The sequence below is a fragment of the Gymnodraco acuticeps genome, unplaced genomic scaffold, assembly GCF_902827175.1.
Source record: "Gymnodraco acuticeps unplaced genomic scaffold, fGymAcu1.1, whole genome shotgun sequence".
Taxonomy (NCBI): Eukaryota; Metazoa; Chordata; class Actinopteri; order Perciformes; family Bathydraconidae; genus Gymnodraco; species Gymnodraco acuticeps.
Window position 1 is genome coordinate 289,956 of NW_022989876.1, and position 26,659 is coordinate 316,614.

A 26,659-nucleotide genomic window follows, 5' to 3' on the forward strand; every position below is an offset into this window, starting at 1 on the left:
GTGACAGCAGGGGGAGAGAGAGGGATCCTCCCCCGGAGCAGGAAGCTGCTGCTGGGACTGAGAAACACACAGAGAGAGGTGCTCTACAAGACTCTTCCAGCAGAATGTAGCCCCAACACAGACATCCAGCCCCACAACAAGCCTACATGTCCCGCAGGGTGCAGCAGCAGCAGCAGCCGGTCTAACAGACAGTGTTTCTCCCCCATGATGAAGGAGCTGCAGGGCTGCGGGATGCGGTCCTCGGTGGGCTTTCTGTCCCGCAGAGAGCTCACCGGACAGCCGCTACTGAAGGACGAGTTCCAGAGGCGGAGGATGGCCGGTTGCTCCAGCCTCTTCAAGAAGGACATGCTCGGTCACTTCGGATGCGTCAACGCCATTGAGTTCTCCAACAACGGAGGAGAATGGCTGGTTTCTGGTGAGAAATCATCCTTCTTCATGAGTTTAGTGTGTTAGCATGCTAACGCTAACTAGCCTGGCAGTCAACTGAAACCAATGGGTGAAAACACTCAAGCTATGCTAATTTAGCTTAGCGTTTCGTGCTAACATGCTAACAATAACTAGCCTTTTTAATGGTTTTGTGACTCTTTCTGTTTGTTAGGGTTAGGGTTAGATAGATAGATACTTTATTTATCCCAAACTGGGACATTATCTTTGTCACAGCAGCAGTGTTGTCAAGCTTTATACGAGTTAGACATATTTAAAAGATAGAATAAGATAAAGGTATTCTGTAAAATAAAAATGAACATTAGCAGCAAGTGTAAACAAATTCACATATATCATCATATTACACAATATAAAGAAAATATTGATTAAATTGAATAGTCTACAATATACGATCTCACTGAGATACATACATATAAATACATATATTACAGACACATATTGGCATCACTGTTTTAATACTCTAACTATTTTGTCTCATTGTGTATTTTATGTATCTTCTCTTGCTCTATAAAGCACTTTGATGCTAACTTTATTTGCATCAAAGGTGCTATACAAATAAAGTGTACAAAATTATATTATTATTATTATGAGCCTGGCAGTCAGCTGAAACCACTCAAGCTATCCTAATTTAGCTTAGCTTTATATGCTAGCTGGCTAACGTCAAACACCCAGCAGCGGCTCTGAGGGCAGCAGTCCCCCCGACCTGAGTCACATATTTCGGCCCAGAAACTCACACTGCTGCCGGAGGAAGGGACGTTAATAAGGGTTTAATAATGTCTGCCTCCTGAAACTACAAAGATATTTACGTCCAGAGAGGATAAAATAATCATCTTCTGGCCTAGTATAACAACATGAGGCATGTCATTTTTATTTATTATTTCTAATTAATTGTGTTTACATTTATTTAGAGCACATTTTGATAATATCTTAGTTAAGCTTTTCCTTTTTTTCTTTCTTTCTTATTACATTGTTTGTACAATTGTTGTCTTGGGAGGATTTCAAAACATATTGTGTCTTTAGAGAATTTTGTATAGGATTTATATAACAATTATTATTTTTGTATTATATTCTCATACAAAAATAAAGGGGTGGATGCACTCAAGCATCAATCATTATTATTTAACAATATAACATATTTTTTTATCTGAAATTAGCCGTTGTGCAGAACGACTACATTTGCCTATAGGTACAATTTGATGCCAATACTGTACTTTTACTTAAATAAGGTTTTAACCCATAATAGCTCTAAATCTTTCCATAGAGTTCAACCCCTTCAGGTCTATAAGAAGTGATTGAAATGAACCAATCTGAGAAGTCAGTCTTTAGTTCCAACTCTAACTGTGCTTTGCATTTGTCTAAGTTCTTGTTGTTCTTGTTGTTGTCTTCAGGAGGAGACGACCGTCGGGTTCTGCTGTGGAACATGGAGGAAGCTCTCCACGCTCGCTCCAAACCAGTGAAGCTGAAGGGAGAACATCTGTCCAACATCTTCTGCCTCGCCTTTGACAGCACCAACAGGAAGGTCTTCTCCGGAGGTAAGCATAAATAAACACTGCATCTGCTGTCTGCTCCTTCACATCAACAACAGAGTTTATTTCCTTTGACCTGTGTAGGTATTTCTGTGGCTTGTAACTGTAGGACAAGTCGGTAAAAGGTGGATATGGTTAGATAAAAAAAACGTTGAAGCGCTTGAGGATGCAATTTTTTATGCAGCAAAGTCAATTACCTTAGAATTCATAATCAAGGACTAAATTACATGTATTATATGAGAATGTTTATGCAAATTGTACTGGACAAAAGCTACAGCTGCAACTATTTGATTACAATTTTGATGTTAATATTTTATCAAATGACACACAAGCTTGGTGCACAAGCATCCTTCACATTGTGATCCTCTGTCTGTTGTTTTGCAGGAAATGATGAACAGGTGATTCTTCACGATGTGGAAAGGTGGGTCAAATAACACCAACATAATAATAACTGTTGCATCAAAACACCCCCTGTATATTCCCAGACTGTAGCATAAATAGCTTTGTTGGCTTTGCACTAACAACATGTTTTTGTGTGTGATTTTTGTTCCGACAGAATGGAAACCATTAACGTGTTCCTGCACATCGACGCTGTGTACAGTCTGTCCGTCAGCCCGGTGAACGACAACGTGTTCGCCAGTTCTTCTGACGACGGACGCGTCCTCATCTGGGACACCCGCGAGCCGCCAAGTACAGGTACATGCACAGTTTGTTTACTGTAAAGCTTGTTGTTGTTTTTTACAATAATAATATCTTTATATCGTGATGCTTAGGGCTGCATTCATCTAGAATAAAAAAGAGAAAGCACATTAGTCTTGTTGGGAAAATACTGAATGTACTCCAATATCAGAGTACACATGATAACAAAGGTATCCCAACTGTAGCTGTGAACATGACAGGATGTATGATTACTTAGAAGAACCGGTATTCCTCCATCTTGTGACGGTGTAACTCCCTCTCTTGGATAGCCAATAGCTGATATCCAAGAGAGGGAGTTACACCGTCACAAGATGGAGGAATACCGGTTCTTGTAGGTAATCATACAAAATACTGACTTTTTTTCTCAAAATGTTGTTTTTTTTCTGAAGGTAATGTGAAGGACACTCTTCAGGAATTAGTTGATGCTCTGTATGTGATGACTACTTTCATTCTGGAGAGGATCATAAATAAATGGATCCTGATATTGAAGCACAAGCCAGTGACCAGTGATATTTTTCTAACAATTCTAAATAGAGACGTTTTTTAGCCACATTTGGTGCAGCAGGAGGCGTGTTCCTGTAAAGTTAATTGTTTGTCAATAATAATATCTTTCTGTCGTTATACCTGGTGATGCTTAGGGCTGCCTGCATGTAGAATAAAAGCACTAGTTTTGTCCATCAACCAGAGCCCAGTCTGCTCTGATTGGTTAGCTGGCCGGCTCTGTTGTGATTGGTCAACCTGCTTAGAGATGTCCCGCCCCTTAGTCTATCATGTACAATGTTTTGGAACGCTAGCCAATAACTGTTACACAGTGATGTCACTTTGGGATTTTAGCCTTTGTCGACAATTGACATGCACAGAAACCTATAAGTATTGAAAGCTTGTGTAGGACCTCCTGCTGTGACTCAGTGAGACTTGTTGATAAAAATGCAGCGGATCATCTTGCATGACGTCTTTCTATTTCGAAAGCTTCCCTGTGACCGTGATGAACTAATAATACATTCAGCAGCAGGCTTTTTATTTATGTTGCAGCACAGTGTGATTTAAAAGTAAATTATGTGAAATAAAAGAAATAAATATATATCTGAATAAATAAATACATTGAGAAAAACTCAATAAATTGAAATTAAATGTTATTAAAAAAAATAATCGTATTAAATCAACACTGTTGTAAAACATACTTTTATTATTGAGTTATGTTTTTACTGGCTGCTAGTTCACTAACTTTTATAATGTTGATGTATCACATTACACAACCGAACCGAACATTAGACATATGGCAGATTACAAAATGATGCTAAAAAATAAAATAAAAAGTGTGCAGTTTCTAGAAATCAGTTTAAAGTACAGACCAAGAATATAATTACATTTGCAAATTAACAAATTCACCCAAAATACAATGAAAGCACGTCCACAAACAGAGCAGAGTACATCTTGCAACTCTCCAAATAGATTCATTCAACATTTCCTCAGTAGTTTCGTCTTTTCACTTTAACCTTCCATAGCTTCTGCAATGTCCCCATTCTTTATAAATTCCAAATGGTGTAAAATCCAGAAGCTTTCTTCCTTTATATGTGAGTTTCTCAAGAGCCAGACTCGAAGTTAAATTGTTTAACTCAGGGGTGTCAAATTCAAATACACAGTGGGCCAAAATTAAAAAATCGTTACTAGTGGAGGGCCGGACTGGTTCAATGTTTATTGCAGAACTTATTGAAATGAACTTATTGCACATATTAAACCTGGAACTAACAAAGCTTCAATTATTGCCTATAAAAACAACATTAAATAATCAGTTGCATTCATTTCTTATGGCTCTATCTGCAGCTTTTCCAGAGTCATTTCTTATGAGTACATTTTCCCACAGGCCAACAACAGCTTCAACAAAACTATTCCCCTCAAAGAGAAAACCAAACATGCCCTGTTGTCGTGAGAGAAAGTGCAGAAGGAAGCATCCATTGAACTCAGTGTGCTGCTCTGTGATGCTAGCTCAGATACTTGGCATCTCATCTTGGGGTCATCAATGTTTGGGCTCAGGCTTTGAGCTGAGAGACCCTCAGGATGGAGTGAAGGTGTGCGGGCAATATACCGGAGGGCCAGATCTAATAGTCATTAGAGATTATCCTGCGGGCCGAAATTAAATCCACCAAGGGCCTGATTTGGCCCCCGGGCCTTGAGTTTGACACATGTGGTTTAAACAGTGGCCCAGGGAGGGGCAACCAACATTTTTCCAACACAAAGCAATTGAGCGCCTGGCTTGTAGAAGGCAAAGGTTAGAAATGTTGATTATCTTGTAAAATAAACTGTGATCTGTTCCTTTAGAGCCGTTCTGCCTGGCCAGCTACCCCTCAGCGTTCCACAGCGTGATGTTTAACCCGGTGGAGCCGAGGCTCATCGCCACCGCCAACTCCAAGGAGGGCGTGGGATTATGGGACATCCGAAAACCTCGCAGGTAACGCTTTTTTTATTTTCTTTTGTATGTATTTCTTTTTTAGACATGTATTTATTGATTTTTTTTTTTTTTACATGATCATATTACACACCCAACATTTCACATAATGCTAAATAAATAAAAAGTGTGCAGTTACTAGAAATCAGTTTAAAGTACAGACCAAGAATATAATTACATTTGCAAATTAACAAATACAACCAAAATACAGGTAACACTTTTAATTTCTATTTCCTCTGGGGAGAAGAGATCTGACTTGAGTCACTGAGGAATAATACAAGCAGTCCCCTGAGACACGTGTGACATTAAGCTATACAAATACATACGTTTGAAATGAAATGAAAATGTTATGGCATGCAACTAAAGCACAGTGGAGGTAATAAAAACATATATTATTATTAGAAAAAAAAAGTAAAAGCATCTAGTTAGAAAGTAGAAAAATACTTTAAATAATTTGATTAAATCTTTATATATTACATTACATTTAGCTGACGCTTTTATCCAAAGCGACTTACAATAAGTGCGTTCGACCAACAAAATACAAACTTGAAGAAAACAGAATCATATAAGTACATCAGGCTTCATAGAGCAAAAACATTTCAAGTGCTACTCAACTGGCTTTAGATAAGCCAGTCCTTTATTAGTATATAAGTGCTTTGTTAATAGTTCTATCGCTCGAAGTGGAGTCGAAAGAGATGAGTTTTCAGTCTGCGCAAGTATATATATATATATATATATATATATATATATATATATATATATATATATTATATTTGTCTGTGAATTAAGATAAATATTTATTTCTTTTAAATGTTATTTTAATGTTATCTCTTCAAGTCATCTTCGTTTTTATTATCCATATTTTGTATTGCATTTTTGACTTTTTAATTAATCTGTGTGCAATTTACTGGTGCTTTATTTATACTGGTCTAGCAACATAACCTGCACTATTTTATTCAAATGTATCGTACTCTGTTACATTTGCACTATTTTATTTTAAATGTTTGTCTTCTGTCCTATATATCAGTGGTTCTCAACTGGTGGGTCGCGACCCAAAAGTGGGTCGCGGACCCGTTTCGAGGGGGGAAAGTCAAACTTTTATTTTGAAGGCCCGATTTTCTAACGCTGTACAAGCCGTCGGCGTTGGACTGGAAGTACCGGAGACCATCAACGGTTTTGAAAACTTCTGTCACGTAGTGATCATCTTCTCAATAAAATATCTTTGCTGATGTTTTTTCGAGTCTTCTGGCCAATCAGAATCAAGAGTGTTCCCGGAAGTCCCCACGGAGAATAACTCTGCGGTAGAACTATTCTTTATACATCCATGAGTACAACTTCAGATAACAATGAACACATAATGAAATATGACCCCCGGTCTGATGACTGACAGGTCACAGAACAATGGGGGCTATCTACCCTTACCCACAATTTAAAGTAAGTCACAGACTCTCTCCTCTTTGCTCTTCTCTCTGAGAGGAGCAGCAAGCTGTCAGAACTAAGTGAAAAACAAACAATGGCATAACATATTATTAACATGTCGGGTAGTAATAGATGTATTTATTTTCTTCTCAGAGTACCAGAATGCATAGTTTGTTAGTATTTCTAAAAATCTCCTGGGGGAGAATCCCCCCAGACCCCCTGCTGGGGTTGGGTTTTCAGCATGCGTGCCTTTTTATATAGTTCAGCTTTGATTCCATCATCTCATTAAACCTTTTTTAAAAGCATACTTTGGTTCTGTGAAGGGATATATGCACTGTACTTAACTTGTATTAATATTGTATGCTGAAAAGCGTATATATTACAGCACGTTTTTTTGTTGAATAGATTTGAGTGCTTCAAAATGTTGGGTCGCGATTTATTGACCAAGTAAAAAGTGGGTCCCGAGGCCTGACCAGTTGAGAACCACTGCTATATATAATATGTTGCACTGTTGGAGGAGCTCGGGACCTAAGCTTTTCATTGCCGTAACTACACTGTAGCTACTGTGCATATGATAATAAAACCCTTGAATCTTGAACCCTCCTCTGCTCCTGTGATGCTTGTTTGTCCAGCTGGTGGCGCTGTTGTCTTACTGTTAAACTAACCAGCAGCTACTGAGAGTAAATGTTTACAGTAAAGCATGAGTGTGAAAACTGTGGATAAAGAGTGTGTTTACATGCCCTCAGGTTTGGTTAGGTTTCTGTTACTAATGCATAAATAACACGTCCAACTAAACTGTGAGTCACTTCTGCTGTCATACGATACGATAATACTTTAATGGTCAGATCAAGTCTGAAATGTGACTTGCATCACAGCTGCTCCATGTGTAACATCAACAAACACAGTACATGAAAAACAAACAACAAACATTGAACATAACAGCAGGATCACTGAGAGGAAACCTGCTCAAAGAGCCTTCAGCGTGCATCTGATCTGGGATCAGCTCTGTGTTCACTGTGAGGATTGACTGGAGCACAAAGGATGCTTCAGTCTGACTTTATTGATCTCCCATTAGATGGTAGCAGTTCATATTCTCTGTTCAGAGCATGCTTTGGGTCCCAGAGGATGTTGTTGGACAGCCTCACGTCACGAGGTTTTTATGGCATGAGTCAGAAAGTCTCTGACAGGGTGGACCAACAATCTTTGAGCAGATTTGTAACCGTGAGCTCTGACTCTGCAGAGAGACCATGTTTACAGGTAGAAGATCACTTTTACATTCTTTCACTTCCTAATCTCTTCCTCTGATGTCTCCTCCTCTCCCTCAGCTCGTTGCTGCGTTACGGCGGCAGCATGTCTCTGCAGAGCGCGATGAGCGTCCGCTTCAACAGCTCGGGCACTCAGCTCCTCGCTCTGAGGCGCCGCCTGCCGCCCGTCCTCTACGAGCTGCACTCACGCCTGCCCAGCTTCCAGTTCGACAACCAGGGATACTTCAACTCCTGCACCATGAAGAGCTGCTGCTTCGCTGGGGACCGCGACCAGGTGGGCCACAGATCCTCCACATATTACAGATATCATCGATACAACAAGCAGCAGATACTTTTCAAGTTTCAAGGCTTTTATTGTCATGTGTACACGGCTACAGTGTAGTTATGACAATGAAAATCTGAGGTCACAGGCTCCTCCAACAGTGCAACACAATAAAACAGATAAAAATAGTAAATACAATAAAATACAAATATCATTATTAAGGCAAGGAGAAATGCCTCAAAGGGCTGTACCAAGCAAACAAAAACAAATACAAACGTCATAGCATAACAATTATAAAACAACATAAGTATTGCCATTTTCATGAAGTGAAATCAAATACATGGTTGTATGAAATTATAAGAAGAAAGAATTTGAAGGAAAATGTATTATAATTTATTATGTATTTATAGTAATAATAATAATTTAAAGCATTATAATTGGACATTTTAAATACAAAAAAATGTATGTAATAATAGAAAGAAAATAAATGAAAAAATATATATTATTAATAATAATATGTAATATATCATAAATATGTTTTAAAAAAGCAATAGTTATAAAATACAAGATTAAAATAACAAGTAAATATTAACATACTAAGAGTAGCTAGACATGTATCTAAAGAATACACAATATGTTTAACAGACCAAACTACTGCATCTCAAATATAAACATAGTATACTTTAGACCAGAGGTGCCCAGTACGTCGACCGCGGGGGCAATGCTGGTAGATCGCGAGTCATTCATAAAATAAAAAAAATCCAGCTCCGTTAAAATAGACAAAACCGGTTTTGATCCCTCCTCCCTGCCACTTAATTCAGGAGTTTACTTGATTGACAGAAAAAGCGACCTATCGCTTTCCAGTCTGTTAACCCAGAATGCAAAGCGATACAAAATCAGTCAAGTGCCGGGAAAACTCAAATTAAAGGTGGGGTAGGTAAGTTTGAGAAACCGGCTCGAGATACACTTTTTGTTATATTCCATGGAATGCTCTTAACATCCCGATAGCAATGAATATCTTAAGTGCTTTGACAAAAAATACATAAAAAACGTCTTCTGTGGAAGCCGTGGCGCTGTAAAAAGTACAACCAATCCGTTTAGCCGGGCCGGCTAAACGGATTGGATTGCCGCCCTGTCTGTCAGCCTTCCATCTCGTGCACGCACAAATGTATCTCGTGCCCTCATTGGGCGTGCCCTCATTGGGCGTGCCCTCATTGGGCGTGCCCTCATTGGGCGTGCCCTCATTGGGCGTGCCGTCATTGGGCGTGCCCTCATTGCAGCAGTACTTCAATGACTCGCCAGCAACAGGCGGCCACTTTCACCAGTCTGCTGACGTCATGTGCGCGTTCATGTGTGTTGGAGGAGGTGCTCTGTAAGGAAGTCTGAAGGAAGGGGCGGATTCTTTTCGGTTGTGTACTTTCAAATTTTAGTGCACTCGAGACGGTTTCTGAAACTTACCTACCCCACCTTTAAGTTAAAGACAAACAACAAAATGAGTGCGGGACCGAGCAAGAAGCTAAAGACATACCACTTCCACCCAGAATGGGAGGAAGAATATTTGTTTGTGATGTCACATTCAAAGGTTATTTGCCTTATTTGTAAAGCAAGCGTCGCTCTGCCAAAGAAAGGTAACGTGGAGAGGCATTATCGGAGTGTTCACAAGGCATGTGACAGCGACTTCCCTCCGAGTAGCGAGTTGAGAAAGAGAAAGGTGTATTATTGCTACACAAACATTATCTCGCAGTCTTTGTGTCGCCAACTCGTCTATGGTCGGTGTATTTTTTATCTTTCCAATCCAGACGAGATCTCTCTCCCCCGTCTGTGTGCGAGGGGGCAGTTTACACACACGCAGCTGCTACATGCAGCAACACATGGTGGAGATGGCGGAGAGAAGCGCTCCAAGGTGTGGTTAAATGTTACCCGTCTTGAGGCGGACAATGCTCCTTGCCAAGAGAGTTTAGCATGTAAGGGCGGTAACACGAGTAATGTGTCTAAACATTTATCAAAAGTGCTCCACATTCAGACGGAGGAATGCACCGGGTTCGACTGTCTTTCTAGCAGCTCTGCAGCCCCATCCACGAGTAACGTTTCCACGTCAGGTGTTATGTATGCTAGAAGCAACACACGGAGTTAACTACATTATACAAGCATGGGTTAATGATTATAGGAAACTGAGTTATTTATTTTGTTAAAGTTTCAGCTATTCTGTTTACAGTTCTGTCCTCATTATTTAATACGATTTGTTAAAACATTGTTTTTTCTTTTGATGTGAAATATTATTTATTTAATTTAAATAAAAAGCAATGTTAGTTTTGTTCACAATTTGTTAAGTTAATTTAATAATATATGTATTTTTGAATCAAGTATTCATCTTTATTGTCTTCATTGTTAGTTTCCACATGCCTAAAACAACCTCAAGCTAAATCTAAAAGTTGATGGCTAAATAAGAGCGTTTGAGAAATTGTGCAAGGCGTACAGTAATAGTCCGAATAGTCGATTAATCGTTTCATTAATCGATAGATTAATCGATTATCAAATTAGGCGTTTGTTGCAGCCCTATTGTAGTTATCCCATGTATAAATAAAATGTGTTATTCAGCAACCCTTGCAATTTGGGATTTTATTTTTGGTTGGTAGACCTCGGTGAGCTGGTCATTTCAAAAGTAGCTCACCAGCCAACAAAGTGTGGGCACCCCTGCTTTAGACTTTATACAACTGTGCAAAGTAGTTGCATTTTAACTTATTTAAATGTAAATGCAATGAACTACAGGTTAATATGTGCAGAGTTATAGAGTAAAGTATGTCTGAAATCATCCCGTTCAAGTGGATGCACTTCTATGAAATCAATACCTTCCATGTAAATATATAATGTATCGCTCTCAGGGGAGTGATCGAGCTCCTGGTTCATGAAAACAAACCGTGCAGACTTTGTTTTATCTGTTTCTTTAAAATGTGAGGAACATGTGGGAGCAGTGGAGATAAAAATAGAATAATGAGTTCCTGCTGTATTTCTTCCTCCTCCTCCTCCTCCTCAGACATGAGCTCACCCTGCAGACATGTTTGTTATGTTAGCATTATTCTCTGGTGTCGTTAAGATTTAAAAAAACAATCCTGCGCTTCAAGAGTGACGGAGGAATTTTAATGTTAGAGGATCAGCTGCTGCAACTGGGAAAACTGGATATGGATTGTTTTAGTGTAGAGAAAGACCTTTGATCACTGACGTGTATACACAAATGTATAAAGGAAATCCCAAACTTTTTCGGAAATAAAAGCTTTAAGGTTCCTTAGAACAATCAAAGTCAACAGATGACAACTAAAAGACATACAATTTATTTAAAAAAATAAAAATAAAAACATTTTTTAATCGCAAAATGACTCGTAAAAGTAAAGAAATACAAAAAAAATAGGCAAATTGACTACAAAATGTCACAAACTAACTAAAAGAAGATATAACTACGAAACCAAATAACTACGAAAAGAGGCAAAAGGCCTACAAGAAGTCACACAACGACCACTTAATGATTACAGACACAAAACAACTTAAAAAATAGACGAAAAGATCCACAACCACTACAAAAAGAGAGCCTAACAAATAATAGAAATGGATGAGACTTGGATTATATTGCACAAGTTCTCATTTCTCTAAACGCCTGCTGCTTCCACTCCTCTCCTCGGTTCGTCTCCTCCGCTCACATCTCCTGTGGGCGGGACTAAGACACGAGGATAGGAGTCGAGGAGGGGAATTAGAGAATTGAGAAGCCTTCTATGAGAATTTGTAAAGAGATGAATCCTTTATTATTAGTTCTCTGTGGAGTCATTACAGAAAACCAAACTGATACAAAGGACCGCTTTCTGGCTGAAGTTGTCCTTTAGGAAACGGCTTGTTTGCTCTCACAGCATTTTCAGAAACGTCCTCATGGAGTCCCGAAGTCTGGAGGATTTTCTCAGGTTGATGTGAAATCAGAGAGCAGGGTGGCAGCACACAGAGGTGATGAAGAGGAGGAGGAGGAAGAGCTGGTGTCACATTCCTGCCTGAGTCTGCAGGTGTTCACCGTTCAGCCCTAAAGCTACAGGCGCCAACATTAATGTGATTTATTGTCATGCCAGATGGTTACTATTTTTCAACAAAAAAAGGAACACAGTTTTAAAAAGTATTACAAAATTACTATAAAGAGACCCTTTACTCACAATGACTAAACAGAGACACACATGACCACAAAAAGTCACAGAATTTCCCTAAAGAGACGGAAAAGGAATAAAATCAGATGTGAAATAACTCAAAACAGACATAAAATTACTACATAACAACTACAAAGTCAAAAAGGAACTACAAAGTGACATAAAACAGCTAAACAGGGTGTCCGCGGGGTCTTAAAGTATTAACAGTTGATCAATCAAGTTAGTGAAAATGAAGGCTATTAAAAAATATTAAACGGCATTTCCCAAGGTATTACATTTTGTAGCTTGTTTTCAATAAGTATATAAATGGTCCAAAGAGGTTGTGTTCTACAGTCTGCCTGAATGTAATCATGGCGTAGGTGTGTAGTGTGATTCTGTAGTTTATTGATGGCATCCCGTTGGATTTGACGTCATCTGAACAGGACATCGCACGCTCACTGCTTGATAGCGCGAAGGTCCGTTTACGCCGGTTGCTAAGCAACATCGTTATGGGGAAATGCAAGTCTGCGTCCAAATGGTTGGAAGATAAGGAGGAAGGACAATCAATACTGTATATAGTCAATGTGAGGTGAAGTGTGTCGCCAAGGTAACCGGTTACAACTCCAAGTGGCCATGAGGTCTTAAAATGTATGGAAAGGGTCTTAAAAGAAAGTGTGTCAAAGAATAGATTTCTAAATACTGCTGCTGGTTTATAAAGCACTGAATGGTTTAGGCCCAAAATACATTTCTGACCTCCTGCTAAATTATGAACCATCCAGGTCTTCAGGGACTGGTCAGCTTTCTGTCCCCAGAGTCAGAACTAAACATGGAGAAGCAGCGTTCAGTTATTATGCTCCAAATATCTGGAACAAACTCCCAGAAACCTGCAGGTCCGCTGCAACTCTGACTACTTTTAAATCCAGGCTGAAGACTTTTCTTTTTGCCGCTGCTTTTAATTGAACTATTCATATCTTAGACTGCACTGAAACTTTTATCCATGTACTTTTTCTTTTAATGTTTATTTTATTAGCTTTTCTTTTTAATGACTGATTTTAAATGCCCTTTTCTTAATGTCTTTCATTTTTTGTAAAGCACTTTGAATTGCCTTGTGTTGAAAAGTGCTATATAAATAAACTTGCCTTGCCTTAAAAAAGGCCTTAAAAGGTCTTACATTTGACTTCAGTATTGCTGCATATACCCTGTATAAAGAAAATCACAAAATCATCCCAAAGACCCACAAAATGATAACTAAACATCTACAAGAGACACAGAAACAGGTTGAACAACAATACAGAAGTGGGGCCTTTTTCATGTTCCCAGGGGCCCATTATCTCATAATCAGGATCTAAACCTGCTGCTGCTATCAGATATTTCTCTCAGTCTGTTCCTCTTCATGTTACATACGTGTTTATAAGAACATGCCTGTAACATACCTGCAGCGACAGAGTATACACAGAGTAATTAAGGAGCAGAAACAGGAAGTGATCATCGGGTCACATCCACAATATGAGAGTAACAAGTGTTTCCCTTAGAGCAGGGGTGTCAAACTCAAGGCTCGGGAGCCAAATCCGGCCCGCGACTTCATTTTATGTGGCCCCATAAGAGCTTACAAAGAATATATGTTTATTATACGGTTACATGCTACTTTACACGTTTGCACGTTGCCCATAAACTACATGTCCCACAATGCATCTGAAATTTGCCTTTTTGTCTCAGAATTTGAGTTTTTTTTCTTCAAAATATGCTTTTCTTTCTCAGATTGTCATTTTTTTCAAAATATGCCTTTTTTCTTAGAATTAGCCTTTTTCTCAGAATTAGAAAATGTTACTTTTTTTTCAAAAAAAGTTACGTTTGTTTCAAAATGTCACTTCCCCCCCCCCCCAAATTTCACTTATTTTATTTTTAAAATGTCCCCGATAATAATCCAATGCAGAGGCAATAATGTAATATAATTCATTATTTTACATATATTAAATATTTGTATATGTATTTTTATATAGTCTTAAAGTTACAACCGGCCCTTTGAGTGCAACCATAATGCTGATGAAATGAGTTTGACACCCCTGCCTTAGTGTCTGTGTGTGTCTGAACATGCCTCTGTTTCCTCCTCAGTACATCTTGTCTGGTTCCGACGACTTCAACCTCTACATGTGGAAAATCCCAAAGGACCCAGAAGCCTGTGAGCAATGTTGTTTTAACTCATTCCAGATCACATTACACACCCAATGTTAGTTGGAAGCTTTCAGGAATGAACAATTTATCAAATACATATATTTTTTCTTTCAGATAAGATTTTTTATTTTTTTAAGTGGGGAATTTTATTACATTTTTAAGGAAAAATAAGCTATATTTTTACATTATTTAGGATATAATTAAAGAATAAACATAGTGGTTTATTTTTACCTTATTTTAGATCACATCACACAGCTATCGTTAGTTGGACACTTACAGGAAATAATCAAAAGGTTTTTTAAATGTTTAGGATGTAATATTAAAGAATAAATATAGTGGTGAAACAAATCCTGATCGCCCTTGAAAAAGTAAAAAATAACTCGCTGTGAAGTCAAATGTAATAACTCTGGGAAGAAAATCCCAAAAATGCGTCCAGGAATGTAGCTCCACCTTTACACATTTATGGACTTCATTTTTCCACAGATTACTCACTCTGAAAATATGTGAACAGACTGTTGGTTCTACTGGGGATTACTTTACCGTCTCTGTTGGTTTTAATGACTTCTTATTCTTCTGTGTTTTGTATTAAAATAAACTGTTAGAAAAATATCACTCGACACCGGTTTGAGAATCAATAATCGGGTACTAATTTATTCTTGCAAGAAGGAGCAGGGTTAAATCACATAGAGCAGGGGTGTCAAACTCAAATACACAGTGGGCCAAAATAAAAAAATGGGTACTAGTCGAGGTTCAATGTTTATTGCAGAACTTATTGAAATGAACTTATTGCACATATTAAACCTGGAACTAACAAAGCTTAAATGATTGCCTATAAAAACAACATTAAATATTAAATAATCAGCTGCATTCATTTCTTATGGCTCTATCTGCAGCTTTTCCAGAGTCATTTCTTATGAGTACTTTTTTCCACAGGACAACAACAGCTTCAACAAAACTATTATAGAACGAAACATCCATTAAACTCAGTGTGTTGCTCTGTGATGCTAGCTCAGATACTTGGCATCTCATCTTGGGTGCAAGGTCATCAATGTTTGGGCTCAGGCTCTGAGCTGAGGAGACCCTCAGGATGGAGTGAAGGTGTGCGTGCAATATACCGGCGGGCCAGATCTAATAGTAATTAGAAATTATCCTGCGGGCTGAAATTAAAACCACCAAGGGCCTGATTTGGCCTCCGGGCCTTGAGTTTGACACATGTGACATATGGTTCAACTCACACACATGAGGTATGCTGCTCAAAGGAACAGGAAAGCACATCAAGCTTATATAGTCTAAGTTCAGTCCCACTCATAGTCGTAAATCGGTTGGGTGTCGGCAGGTTCGTGCAGGTATTTCCATTTACGATGATGTTGTTCTTTGCCCCTCAAAGGATGGGAAGACAAGAGATAGGTGTCTTCCCATCTGTAGATAAACAAAGTGAATGATGCCCTGCCTCCTCCTATCTAAAGAGGAGGCAGCTGCAAGGTCATACACAGTACCATGGTTGTTAGATAACATAGGAAAGTAACTTGTATTTTCCCCGACATAAACTCATTGTTTTCCTTCTTTAAGGGGGCGCAGGCCGGGTGGTAAACGGTGCGTTCATGATCCTGAAGGGCCATCGGTCCATCGTGAACCAGGTGCGCTTCAACCCTCACACCTACATGATCTGCTCCTCTGGCGTGGAGAAAGTCATCAAGGTGAGTCAACATCAGCGCTGTGTGTTTAATAAAGAGACAAAGGTATTTTATTTTGAAGAGCCGCTATATATGGGATACTGAATTCCTACTGGATTCATAGCATTGGAATGTTTTATTTTGAAAATGGCAAAATAACTAAAAAAAGAGTAGAATATTTTTTTAAAAGCTACTAAATTCATAGCATTGGAATAGTGTATATTGTGAAGATATATAAATATATTTTTGTTCTTCTTTTAATAGTTTAAATATATGTCTTTAATTTCTCTGTTGTGATTGGTCAACCGCTTAGAGATGTCCCGCCCCTTAGCCTATCACGTACAATGTGTTGGAGCACTAGCCAAGTGCAATGTTAACCGACAAGGTAATAATATTAATTAGGAAAAAAATAGATTTTTATTATGTTTTATATAAATACAAATAATTTAGATTATTATTTGGGACATAATAATACATCCCTATTGCATCATCAGTTTTTTCTTCTTGTAATTAAAATTAAATTAAGCATTTATTTGGATCTGTTAAATTCATTGACAAAAACCCTCCTCACTACACTGAGGTTTTTTACACTTCTGGAATATCAGCTGTTGTTTTTTTAATCTGTAATAATCTTTGAGTTGCTGCGTCACGATGTTGGCTCGGTTTCTCTCCTCTGGTTTTGTTTTGGCCGACTCACTTCAGTTTCATCACTCAGATATGTTGTGCTCTGCTGATAGAAACTGAACACATGTTGTTTTGTTATCAGAAAAACACTCCCACTCTTTTCATGATCTCAGACTGAAAATGAGAGTGAGAAATAAAAAAGCTCCTCTGGTCTTCAGTTACATTGTATTTAACTTAACGTGTCAAAATACCATTTAAATTATATGGTGCTGCTTATATGTCAAATCATATCCCACTTAATAACACGTCTTTGATCGATTCTGATCCTGCAAGAAAATCTCTCCATAATGTTTTTAATTAAAGTGACCATAATGATGTAAATCGATCATTCCCTTTCATTAGAATACTTTATTTATTCAGCGTTATTGGGTACAAGGTAGAACAATGAATCGAATGTTTTGATCAAATATCATGTAGCCCTATGTCTAAAATGCTCTCTTAATTTGAATGATCTTCTCCCATTGAAATCAGGTGAAGGTAATCAGATTTCCTCAGACACTGGTCTTCACAAACGGTGTAAGGATCCTCACATGACATTCAGCTGACGCTTTTATCCAAAGAGGCTTACAATAAGTGAGACTATGAAGGCAGTATGAGAAAAATAAAGAACTTTTTGAACATTAAAGCAGGAGAGGACTCTTTAAAGGAGAGACACTACATACTGATATACACCTGAACATCAGCAGGAGAGGACTCTTTAAAGGAGAGACACTACATACTGATATACACCTGAACATCAGCAGGAGAGGACTCTTTAAAGGAGAGACACTACATACTGATATACACCTGAACATCAGCAGGAGAGGACTCTTTAAAGGAGAGACACTACATACTGATATACACCTGAACTTCAGCAGGAGAGGACTCTTTAAAGTAGAGACACTACATACTGATATACACCTGAACATCAGCAGGAGAGGACTCTTTAAAGGAGAGACACTACATACTGATATACACCTGAACTTCAGCAGGAGAGGACTCTTTAAAGTAGAGATACTACATACTGATATACACCTGAACATCAGCAGGAGAGGACTCTTTAAAGTAGAGACACTACATACTGATATACACCTGAACATCAGCAGGAGAGGACTCTTTAAAGTAGAGACACTACATACTGATATACACCTGATCATCAGCAGGAGAGGACTCTTTAAAGTAGAGACACTACATACTGATATACACCTGAACATCAGCAGGAGAGAACTCTTTAAAGTAGAGACACTACATACTGATATACACCTGAACATCAGCAGGAGAGGACTCTTTAAAGTAGAGACACTACATACTGATATACACCTGAACATCAGCAGGAGAGGACTCTTTAAAGTAGAGACACTACATACTGATATACACCTGAACATTAGCAGGAGAGGACTCTTTAAAGTAGAGACACCACATACTGATATACACCTGAACATCAGCAGGAGAGGACTCTTTAAAGTAGAGACACTACATGCTGATATACACCTGAACATCAGCAGGAGAGCACTCTTTAAAGTAGAGACACTACATGCTGATATACACCTGAACATCAGCAGGAGAGGACTCTTTAAAGTAGAGACACTACATGCTGATATACACCTGATCATCAGCAGGAGAGGACTCTTTAAAGTAGAGACACTACATACTGATATACACCTGAACATCAGCAGGAGAGGACTCTTTAAAGTAGAGACACTACATACTGATATACACCTGATCATCAGCAGGAGAGGACTCTTTAAAGTAGAGACACTACATACTGATATACACCTGAACATCAGCAGGAGAGGACTCTTTAAAGTAGAGACACTACATACTGATATACACCTGATCATCAGCAGGAGAGCACTCTTTAAAGTAGAGACTCTACATACTGATATACACCTGAACATCAGCAGGAGAGGACTCTTTAAAGTAGAGACACTACATACTGATATACACCTGATCATCAGCAGGAGAGGACTCTTTAAAGTAGAGACACTACATACTGATATACACCTGAACATCAGCAGGAGAGAACTCTTTAAAGTAGAGACACTACATACTGATATACACCTGAACATCAGCAGGAGAGAACTCTTTAAAGTAGAGACACTACATACTGATATACACCTGATCATCAGCAGGAGAGGACTCTTTAAAGTAGAGACACTACATACTGATATACACCTGAACATCAGCAGGAGAGAACTCTTTAAAGTAGAGACACTACATACTGATATACACCTGAACATCAGCAGGAGAGGACTCTTTAAAGTAGAGACACTACATACTGATATACACCTGAACATCAGCAGGAGAGAACTCTTTAAAGTAGAGACACTACATACTGATATACACCTGATCATCAGCAGGAGAGGACTCTTTAAAGTAGAGACACTACATACTGATATACACCTGAACATCAGCAGGAGAGAACTCTTTAAAGTAGAGACACTACATACTGATATACACCTGAACATCAGCAGGAGAGGACTCTTTAAAGTAGAGACACTACATACTGATATACACCTGAACATCAGCAGGAGAGAACTCTTTAAAGTAGAGACACTACATACTGATATACACCTGAACATCAGCAGGAGAGGACTCTTTAAAGTAGAGACACTACATGCTGATATACACCTGAACATCAGCAGGAGAGGACTCTTTAAAGTAGAGACACTGCATACTGATATACACCTGAACATCAGCAGGAGAGGACTCTTTAAAGTAGAGACACTACATACTGATATACACCTGAACATCAGCAGGAGAGGACTCTTTAAAGTAGAGACACTGCATACTGATATACACCTGAACATCAGCAGGAGAGGACTCTTTAAAGTAGAGACACTGCATACTGATATACACCTGAACATCAGCAGGAGAGGACTCTTTAAAGTAGAGACACTACATACTGATATACACCTGAACATCAGCAGGAGAGGACTCTTTAAAGTAGAGACACTACATACTGATATACACCTGAACATCAGCAGGAGAGGACTCTTTAGATGAGATCGGATACATGTGGGAACTTTCTGCAGTAATGATACCAAGTTTTCTGTTTTTCATTCTGGCATTCTATCTTTTGATGTGCTTGACTTTATTATTGTTCCTCCCCCTCAGGCGTGGAGTCCGTACCAGCAGCCGGAGAGTTTGGGGGATCTGGAGGGCCGGGTGGAGGATAAGTCCCGCAGCCTGTACACTCACGAGGAGTACATCTCCCTGGTGCTGAACTCCGGCTCCGGGCTCTCCCACGACTACGTGAGCCAGTCGATCCAGGAGGACCCCCGCATGATGGCCTTCTTCGACTCGCTGGTGCGCCGCGAGATCGAGGGCTGGAGCTCCGACTCGGACTCGGACCTGAGTGAGGAGGCCATCATGCAGCTGCACGCCCGCGGACGAAGAACCACCACCAGAACCACACCAACACTTCCTCTTACTCTTCCTCCTCCGGCTGCTGCTGCTGCTGCTGCTGCTCCTCACAGCGACTCAGAGAACTCCTCCTCTTCCTCACTGGTTACGGAGGATCGTCCGAGGAGGAGGAGGAGAAGGAGGAGAAACCAGAGCCAAGTTTCGGGGTTCCTTGTAAACGAGGATTCGGACTCTGAGTTCTGGTTGGACCCGATGCCGCGTCCTCGCTCCCCCAGCCCCCAAGAAAACTCTGCGCTCTCCAGTGCCGCCTCCTCCTCCTCCTCCTCGCCGTCGCTCCCCACCGCCGTCGCCGCTGCTTCCTCTTCCTCCTCCTCTTCCTCCTCCAGCTCCAGCAGCGAGGATGAGCAGCGTCGCAGCGCGGTGAGGAGGAGGAACGTGATGCGCCGCCGACGCATGAACGTGGTCTCCAGAGCCGAAGATCGACCCGATCCGACGCCGCTGTTCTCCGCCGTCGACTCCTGCAACTACCCGTGCATATCTGTGGACGATTTCACCTCCTCTTCATCTGGGGAGGTGCAGAAACCCAGAGAGGAAGAGGAGGAGCTGAGTCCGTCTGACTTTGTGTGTCTGAGCCCGGAGGAGGCTGGACACCGGACTGGAGATAAAGGGGGATGTGAGGCAGGCAGCAGTTCCTTCCCTTTGGACTCCTTGAGCCGTGGGACTAAAGGGCGCCACCGGACTGCAGCTCCTCCCCCCCAGAGAGAGGAGGTCCTCAGAGAGGAGGTCCAGAGAGAGGGGGTCCAGAGAGAGGGGGTCCAGAGAGAGGAGGTCCAGAGAGAGGAGGTCCAGAGAGAGGGGGTCCAGAGAGAGGAGGTCCAGAGAGAGGAGGTCCAGAGAGAGGGGGTCCTGAGAAAGGAGGTCTTGAGAGAGAGCCTCCTCACCTCCTCGGACTCAGAGGAGGACCCCCGGCCCCCGAGGGGGGGCGCTCTGAAACGGACTCGTGTCGCGTCAGACGACGGAGGCTCTCCTTCAGAGAAAAGATGTAAAACATAACGACTCCAAGAAAAATCGTTAAAAAGACTTTGTTTAGAAAGAAAGTGGGTTTTTATTTCTTTTAATACGTCTCAAACTCACCGATGTTGACGTAAAGAAACTGCAAATATTTGTTAATTAGTTGCTGAACAAATGTAATTATTCCTTTGGTCAAACCGGAGAAACATTTGAAAGCTAACGACTCGGAGAGAAATCGTTTTAAATGTTCAATTGGAGAGATGGGTTTCCATAACTCGGATATTCCTTTTTTATACGTCTTAAACGCACTAATTTTGACGTTAGGGAACTACAAATGAAAGAAAGTGGTTATTTTTTGTTTCTAAACAGTTGTCATCAGTCCTTTGGTCGAACCAGAGATGACATTAGAAGATGGAAGATTTAAAAAAAAGTTAAATTGTTGATAACGGGTGAGGGGATTTTAGTGACGGTGTTTATTTTCAGTGTTTCAGAGCTCCTCTGTTTCTACGGAGGATTAAAGTGTTGCAGCGTTTTAATTTCTCCACACTTGAGTGTAAATCTGATTTTTATTTTAAGTGATTCTCGGCTGCCGGAGCGTCGATGATGCTCTTTTTGTTCCCATGCAATTAAAGAATCATTTTGTTCTCTACAAATCTGCAGCTTCTTCCTCAGGGTCTTTTTTGCTGAATGCTTAAATTATAATTCACTTTTTTTGGGTCTGAAAAGAAGTTATTACAAACCGTCAGTTACCATGGTTCAGTGGCGAACCGTGTCTATCACAACTGGACCTTCTGTAGACACACACACCCCCCGCCGCCGCCGCCGCATTACATCCCTCCCTTATTTCAGATGAACATTGACTTTTGAAATTAACGAAATGTAAATAAGAATTTCAGTAAGAAAGGTCTCTTATTCTTAGTAATCAAATAAAGAAATGAATGTCTCAATTAGGGCTGCTCGATTATGGCAAAAATCATAATATCGATTATTTGGGTCAATAATTGTAATTGCGATTATTAAATGCAATTATTCATTGACTTTGAAAACATCCATTTATTGGAGAAAAAATTTGAACAATATGTTTTTAACAGCTGATTACCCTGAACTTTAAGTATAATTCAACTGAAAAACCAAAAAGAAATTATAAAAAAATAATCGTTTTATTTAGATTACATTGTTTTCGTAATCGTTGCAAGCCGTAATCGTAATCGCGATTTAAAATACGATTAATTGAGCAGCCCTAGTCTCAATGTTTTAACTTAAATGACTGAGTCTTCTTCGTCACTAGCAAAAATGTCCTTTTTGTAATCGTTCAACTATCTGCAGTCTCTTGACTTCTTTAAGTCATATTTCAGCAATGAGACGTTGTGGTGGTCTCCTGTTTGTTCTGAAAAGGCGCATTCACACCGCAGTACTTTTCCCACAAAGGTTCATGAGAACTTAGTTCATGAGAACTCTTTAGTTCTCATGAACTAAGTACAGATCGCGTTCACACCGGAATAAGTCCCTGGGGGTGGATTAGGCAAATGAAGCCGCTGACGTCACTTCTTCTTCTGCTTTGGGTTTACTGGCAGGCCGCAAACCACTTCATGGCGTATACTGCCGCCCAAAGTCCCCGGCCGGAAGTCCCCGGAGCTTCTACTGAAGCCTTCCGAGTAAATCGCCAGAACGCCGACACCTCCTCATCTCCACCACTCCCATGTTTTATTTTGTGTTGCCATAAGTTAGTCTCTCTGCGTTTCTGCGCTAATGCTAATGCTAATAATGCTAATGCGAGGATAATAAAATGGCGGCTTCACAAAACTTTTTGGGAGTTTTACGGGGCGTGGTTTGCAATCCGCCCAGCCAATCAGAAATATAGCTCTTTTCTCACAAGAGAGCCGCTCGAAAGTCCCTGCTCTCTAGCAGCTCTCTGCTCTCTAGCAGGGACTTTCGTGGGGGTAAAAAGGTTCTCATGAACTAATTTGAGTACCGGCTCTTTTTGGTGTGAACGCGACAAAAGAGTTCTCATGAACTAAGTTCTCATGAACCTTTGTGGGAAAAGTACTGCGGTGTGAATGCGCCTATTGAATATCTGGTTGGAACAGGACCTTCGGGGTTGATATTCTCGTTTTGGAGCTGATGAGTTTCCTCATCTGGTGGGTCAGGAAGTTGTAGATCCAGATCATCCTCTTCATCTGAGTCAGATCCAATAGGAACTGAAGGTGGGAGCCGTTTGAAGTGTGAGGAGTTTCGTGTTATCTCATGTCCTGGGCGAGCTGCTGTCACCATTGATCCTCTGATCTTTACAATGGTGTAAGGTTTGCTTCCATAAGGAGTCATGAGCTTGCCTTTGATATTCTGACGGCATAGCACAATGTCACCTGGTTTGAGGATAGAAGGTCGAGCTCTGTTTTTGCGGTCGGCATGCTGATCAATATCTTGGAGTTTGGTGTCAGGTGTGTGATGTTGAGTCACATGAAGAGTGGTGTTGAGTTTTCTCCCAAACATTAACTCGGCTGGAGTCAGCTGTGTAGTACCGTGTGGGGATGCACAGTAATTTCTAAGAAAACTAGAGGTTCTGTTTCCATGGTTTTCCTTCAGTGTGTTTGGCTGTTATTGTTTTCTTCACTGTTTTCATGAAGCGTTCAGCTTCTGAATGAGCTCTCGGCCAATACAGTGTTATTTTTTCTGTGTTTGAATCCGAGATAGTGGCTGAAATCTTTGAATGGAGGTCCATTATCTGTTTTCACCACATGTGGGATACCATAGGATGATAAGATTCTGTCCAGTTCTGGAATCACTGTAGTGGCTGCTGTGGACTTTAGTATCCCAACTTCGGGGAACCTGGAATACTCATCAATAACCACAAGCAGGTAATCACCTGATGGGGAAAGGTCCTGTAAAGTCAATAGAAACATTTTGCCATGGACCTTTGGGAAGTTCAGACATATTAAGTGGTTCCATGTGATTCTGGGAGGTTGCTGCTTGACATGGTATGCAGTGTTTTATCATCTTTTCCACTATGCCTGGAAACCATACTTTTTCTCTTACTAGTTGTTTGGTCTTAACAATGCCAAGATGACCGTCATGGGCTAGGCCATTGCCTTATGTTGGAGAGAGGTAGGTAGCACAAGTCGTGTTCCTCTGAGAATGACATTCTCTCCAGCGTTGACTGTCAGTTCGTTTCGTAGGCGGTAGTCCTTTGGATAATCAGTGTAGTCTGAGTCCTGTGGTGCATGTCTCCAGTGTCCTGCACTCAAAAAATGCATCACTTTACATAATGTAGGATCATTCTTTGTTTCTGTTTGAACTTCTTCAAGTGTCATTGCCTTTGGAACAACATTGTCAATGACAAAGTTGACATATTCCTCAGCCATGCGAGACGATCTGCTTGGTATGTTTCCCTCAATGGGATGTCTGGACATGTAATCGGCAGGGTTATCTTTTCCCGCTTTGTACTTGATAATGTAGCTGTATGGTTGTAGTCTTGGGTTGTTGAAGATCAGTTCAAGCGGTTTGTGATCTGTGATGAAAGTGAAGTGTGACCCATAGAGATATAGGTGGAAGTGTTCACATGCCCAGAGGATTGCCAGAGCTTCTCTCTCTGTTTGAGAATAGCGCTGTTCCACTGGTGTGAGTGCTCGGCTGGCATATGCAACAATGTGGTCATTAACCTCTTTGTCAGGGCTGCGCTGGCTGAGTATGGCACCTAGACCAACAGGGCTGGCATCAACCAGTAGTTTGGATTTCTTCCTCGGGTCAAAGTAAGCCATTGTAGTGTTTTCCATCAGCTCTGATTTTAGCCTCTCCATTGCCGACTGTTGTTGTGGTCCCCATGACCAAGTAGTGTCTTGTTTTGTTAGTTGACGTAAAGGTTCAGAGATCGTGGCATAGTCGTGAATGAAACGTGAGCAGTATGGTATCATCCCGAGCAGACTGCGAACCTCTGATGCGTTTTGGGGTGGAGGAAGGTTCTTGATGGCAGTGACCTTTTTAGGATCTGCAGATGTGCCTTTTGCAGAAAAAATATAGCCAAAAACCTCAAGCTCTGGTTTACTGGATTCACATTTATCAGCAATGAGTGTGATATTTTTCCCCCTCAGTCTCTGAAAAACAGCTTTGAGGCTACTGTTGTGCTCTTGTGTTTTCCCATACACAATGATGTCATCACTCATGTCCCTGACGTTGGGAATGCCATGTAGTAGTGCTGCACGATTAATCGAAAAAAGATCGTGATCTCGATTCAGACACCTATGCGATCTCATTTCTAAATTACAGCGATCCTATGACGTCATGCTGATTTTTTTATTTTTATTTTTTTTTTTAAATTATTTTGCTTCTGAATAATACCAACTTGCAATGTCAATCATACTCAAACGATGTAAAGCAAATATACTCTATACATTTAACATTCAAGTACCATGATCGCATGCAAATGGTAGTGTTCTGTCTCTCCTCCTCTCGTGTTCACGCTGCAGCCACTAGTGTTGCCAGTTTTTGCGGAAGGAAAATAACCTATCTACAAGCTCACAACCGCAACAACCATTATTACTTACTACCAAGCAACTTTACATAAAGGTAAGCCCAATGTGGCTTATAATAAGTATACCTGGCAACACTCACTGACTGCAGCACGTGAGGGCAGGAGCTGGCAGTATGTTTACAGAAGCGTTAGCATTAGCACTGATTAGCAAAGAGTGACGAGAGCGACTAGTAGTACAAGAAAAACAGAAATGAGTGACACAGAAATTAGTGACGAGGAGGACAATGACAACACAGATGAAAATCCCGGTGGCGACTCTGGCGAGAGTGAGAGGGAAGTTGTGCTTGTGCCGAAAAAAGGACCACATTCATCCAGTGTGTGGAACTTTTTTGGATTTGATCCTGATGATGACTTACAAAAAGTCGTCCACTGTAAGCATTGTTCTCGCATCGTCGCAAAGACGTCAGGTAACACCACAAACCTATTAAATCACCTGCAACGTCACCATTATTTTCATTGAAACGATGAGAATCGTGATCTCAATTCTTATGGAGGAAAATCGTGATTCACATTTGAGCAAGAATCGTGCAGCACTACCATGTAGCACTCCTTGAATGACATTTTGGAACACTTCAGCGAGTTAATGCCAAAGTTCAGTCTGGTGTACCTCCAGAGGCCAGTGTGTGTAGTGAAGGTGGTGATATACCTTGAATCTGGATGTAGCTCAAGTTGATGGTATCCAGCTTGGAGAATACTACAGCTCCATTCGGGTCGTGGATGAGGTCCTCCACAGTTGGTGTGATGTGGCGCTCTCGCTGTGTTCGGCAGGCGCATATCCACACGGATGCGAACTTTGTCAGGGTGCTTTGGTTTTGGTGTAGCAACTATCGGAGACACCCATTGGCGTTGGGCCGCTGATTCTCTCGATGACTCCTTTTTCCTGTAGCTGGTTTAATTCTGATTCCACACTTTTTCTCATGGGGAAAGGAATCCTCCTGTGTGGCTGTGTCACAAGTTGCACTGACTCATCAATGTGTAGCTTCATCAATGTGTATGCCTTGAAAGATGTCTTGGTACTCATGGAGGAGCTG

The 26,659-nt window shown here is 40.5% G+C and overlaps 1 protein-coding gene across 2 annotated transcripts; it reads left to right on the top strand.

Annotated features, from left to right (window-relative positions):
- On the top strand, positions 1 to 21,760 carry dcaf5 (ddb1 and cul4 associated factor 5). Of its 2 annotated transcripts, none has more exons than XM_034197758.1 (9): positions 1 to 415; positions 1,833 to 1,976; positions 2,355 to 2,391; positions 2,527 to 2,666; positions 4,989 to 5,118; positions 7,860 to 8,073; positions 14,331 to 14,397; positions 15,960 to 16,087; positions 19,844 to 21,760. In XM_034197758.1, exons 1-9 carry the CDS (start codon positions 205 to 207, stop codon positions 21,143 to 21,145), a joined length of 2,373 nt encoding a protein of 790 aa, XP_034053649.1. In that variant the 5' UTR covers positions 1 to 204; the 3' UTR covers positions 21,146 to 21,760. The 2 variants fall into 2 exon arrangements, with proteins under 2 accessions (XP_034053649.1, XP_034053655.1); XM_034197764.1 differs by having other exon boundaries at positions 15,969 to 16,087.
- The last annotated feature ends 4,899 nt before the right edge of the window (positions 21,761 to 26,659 follow it).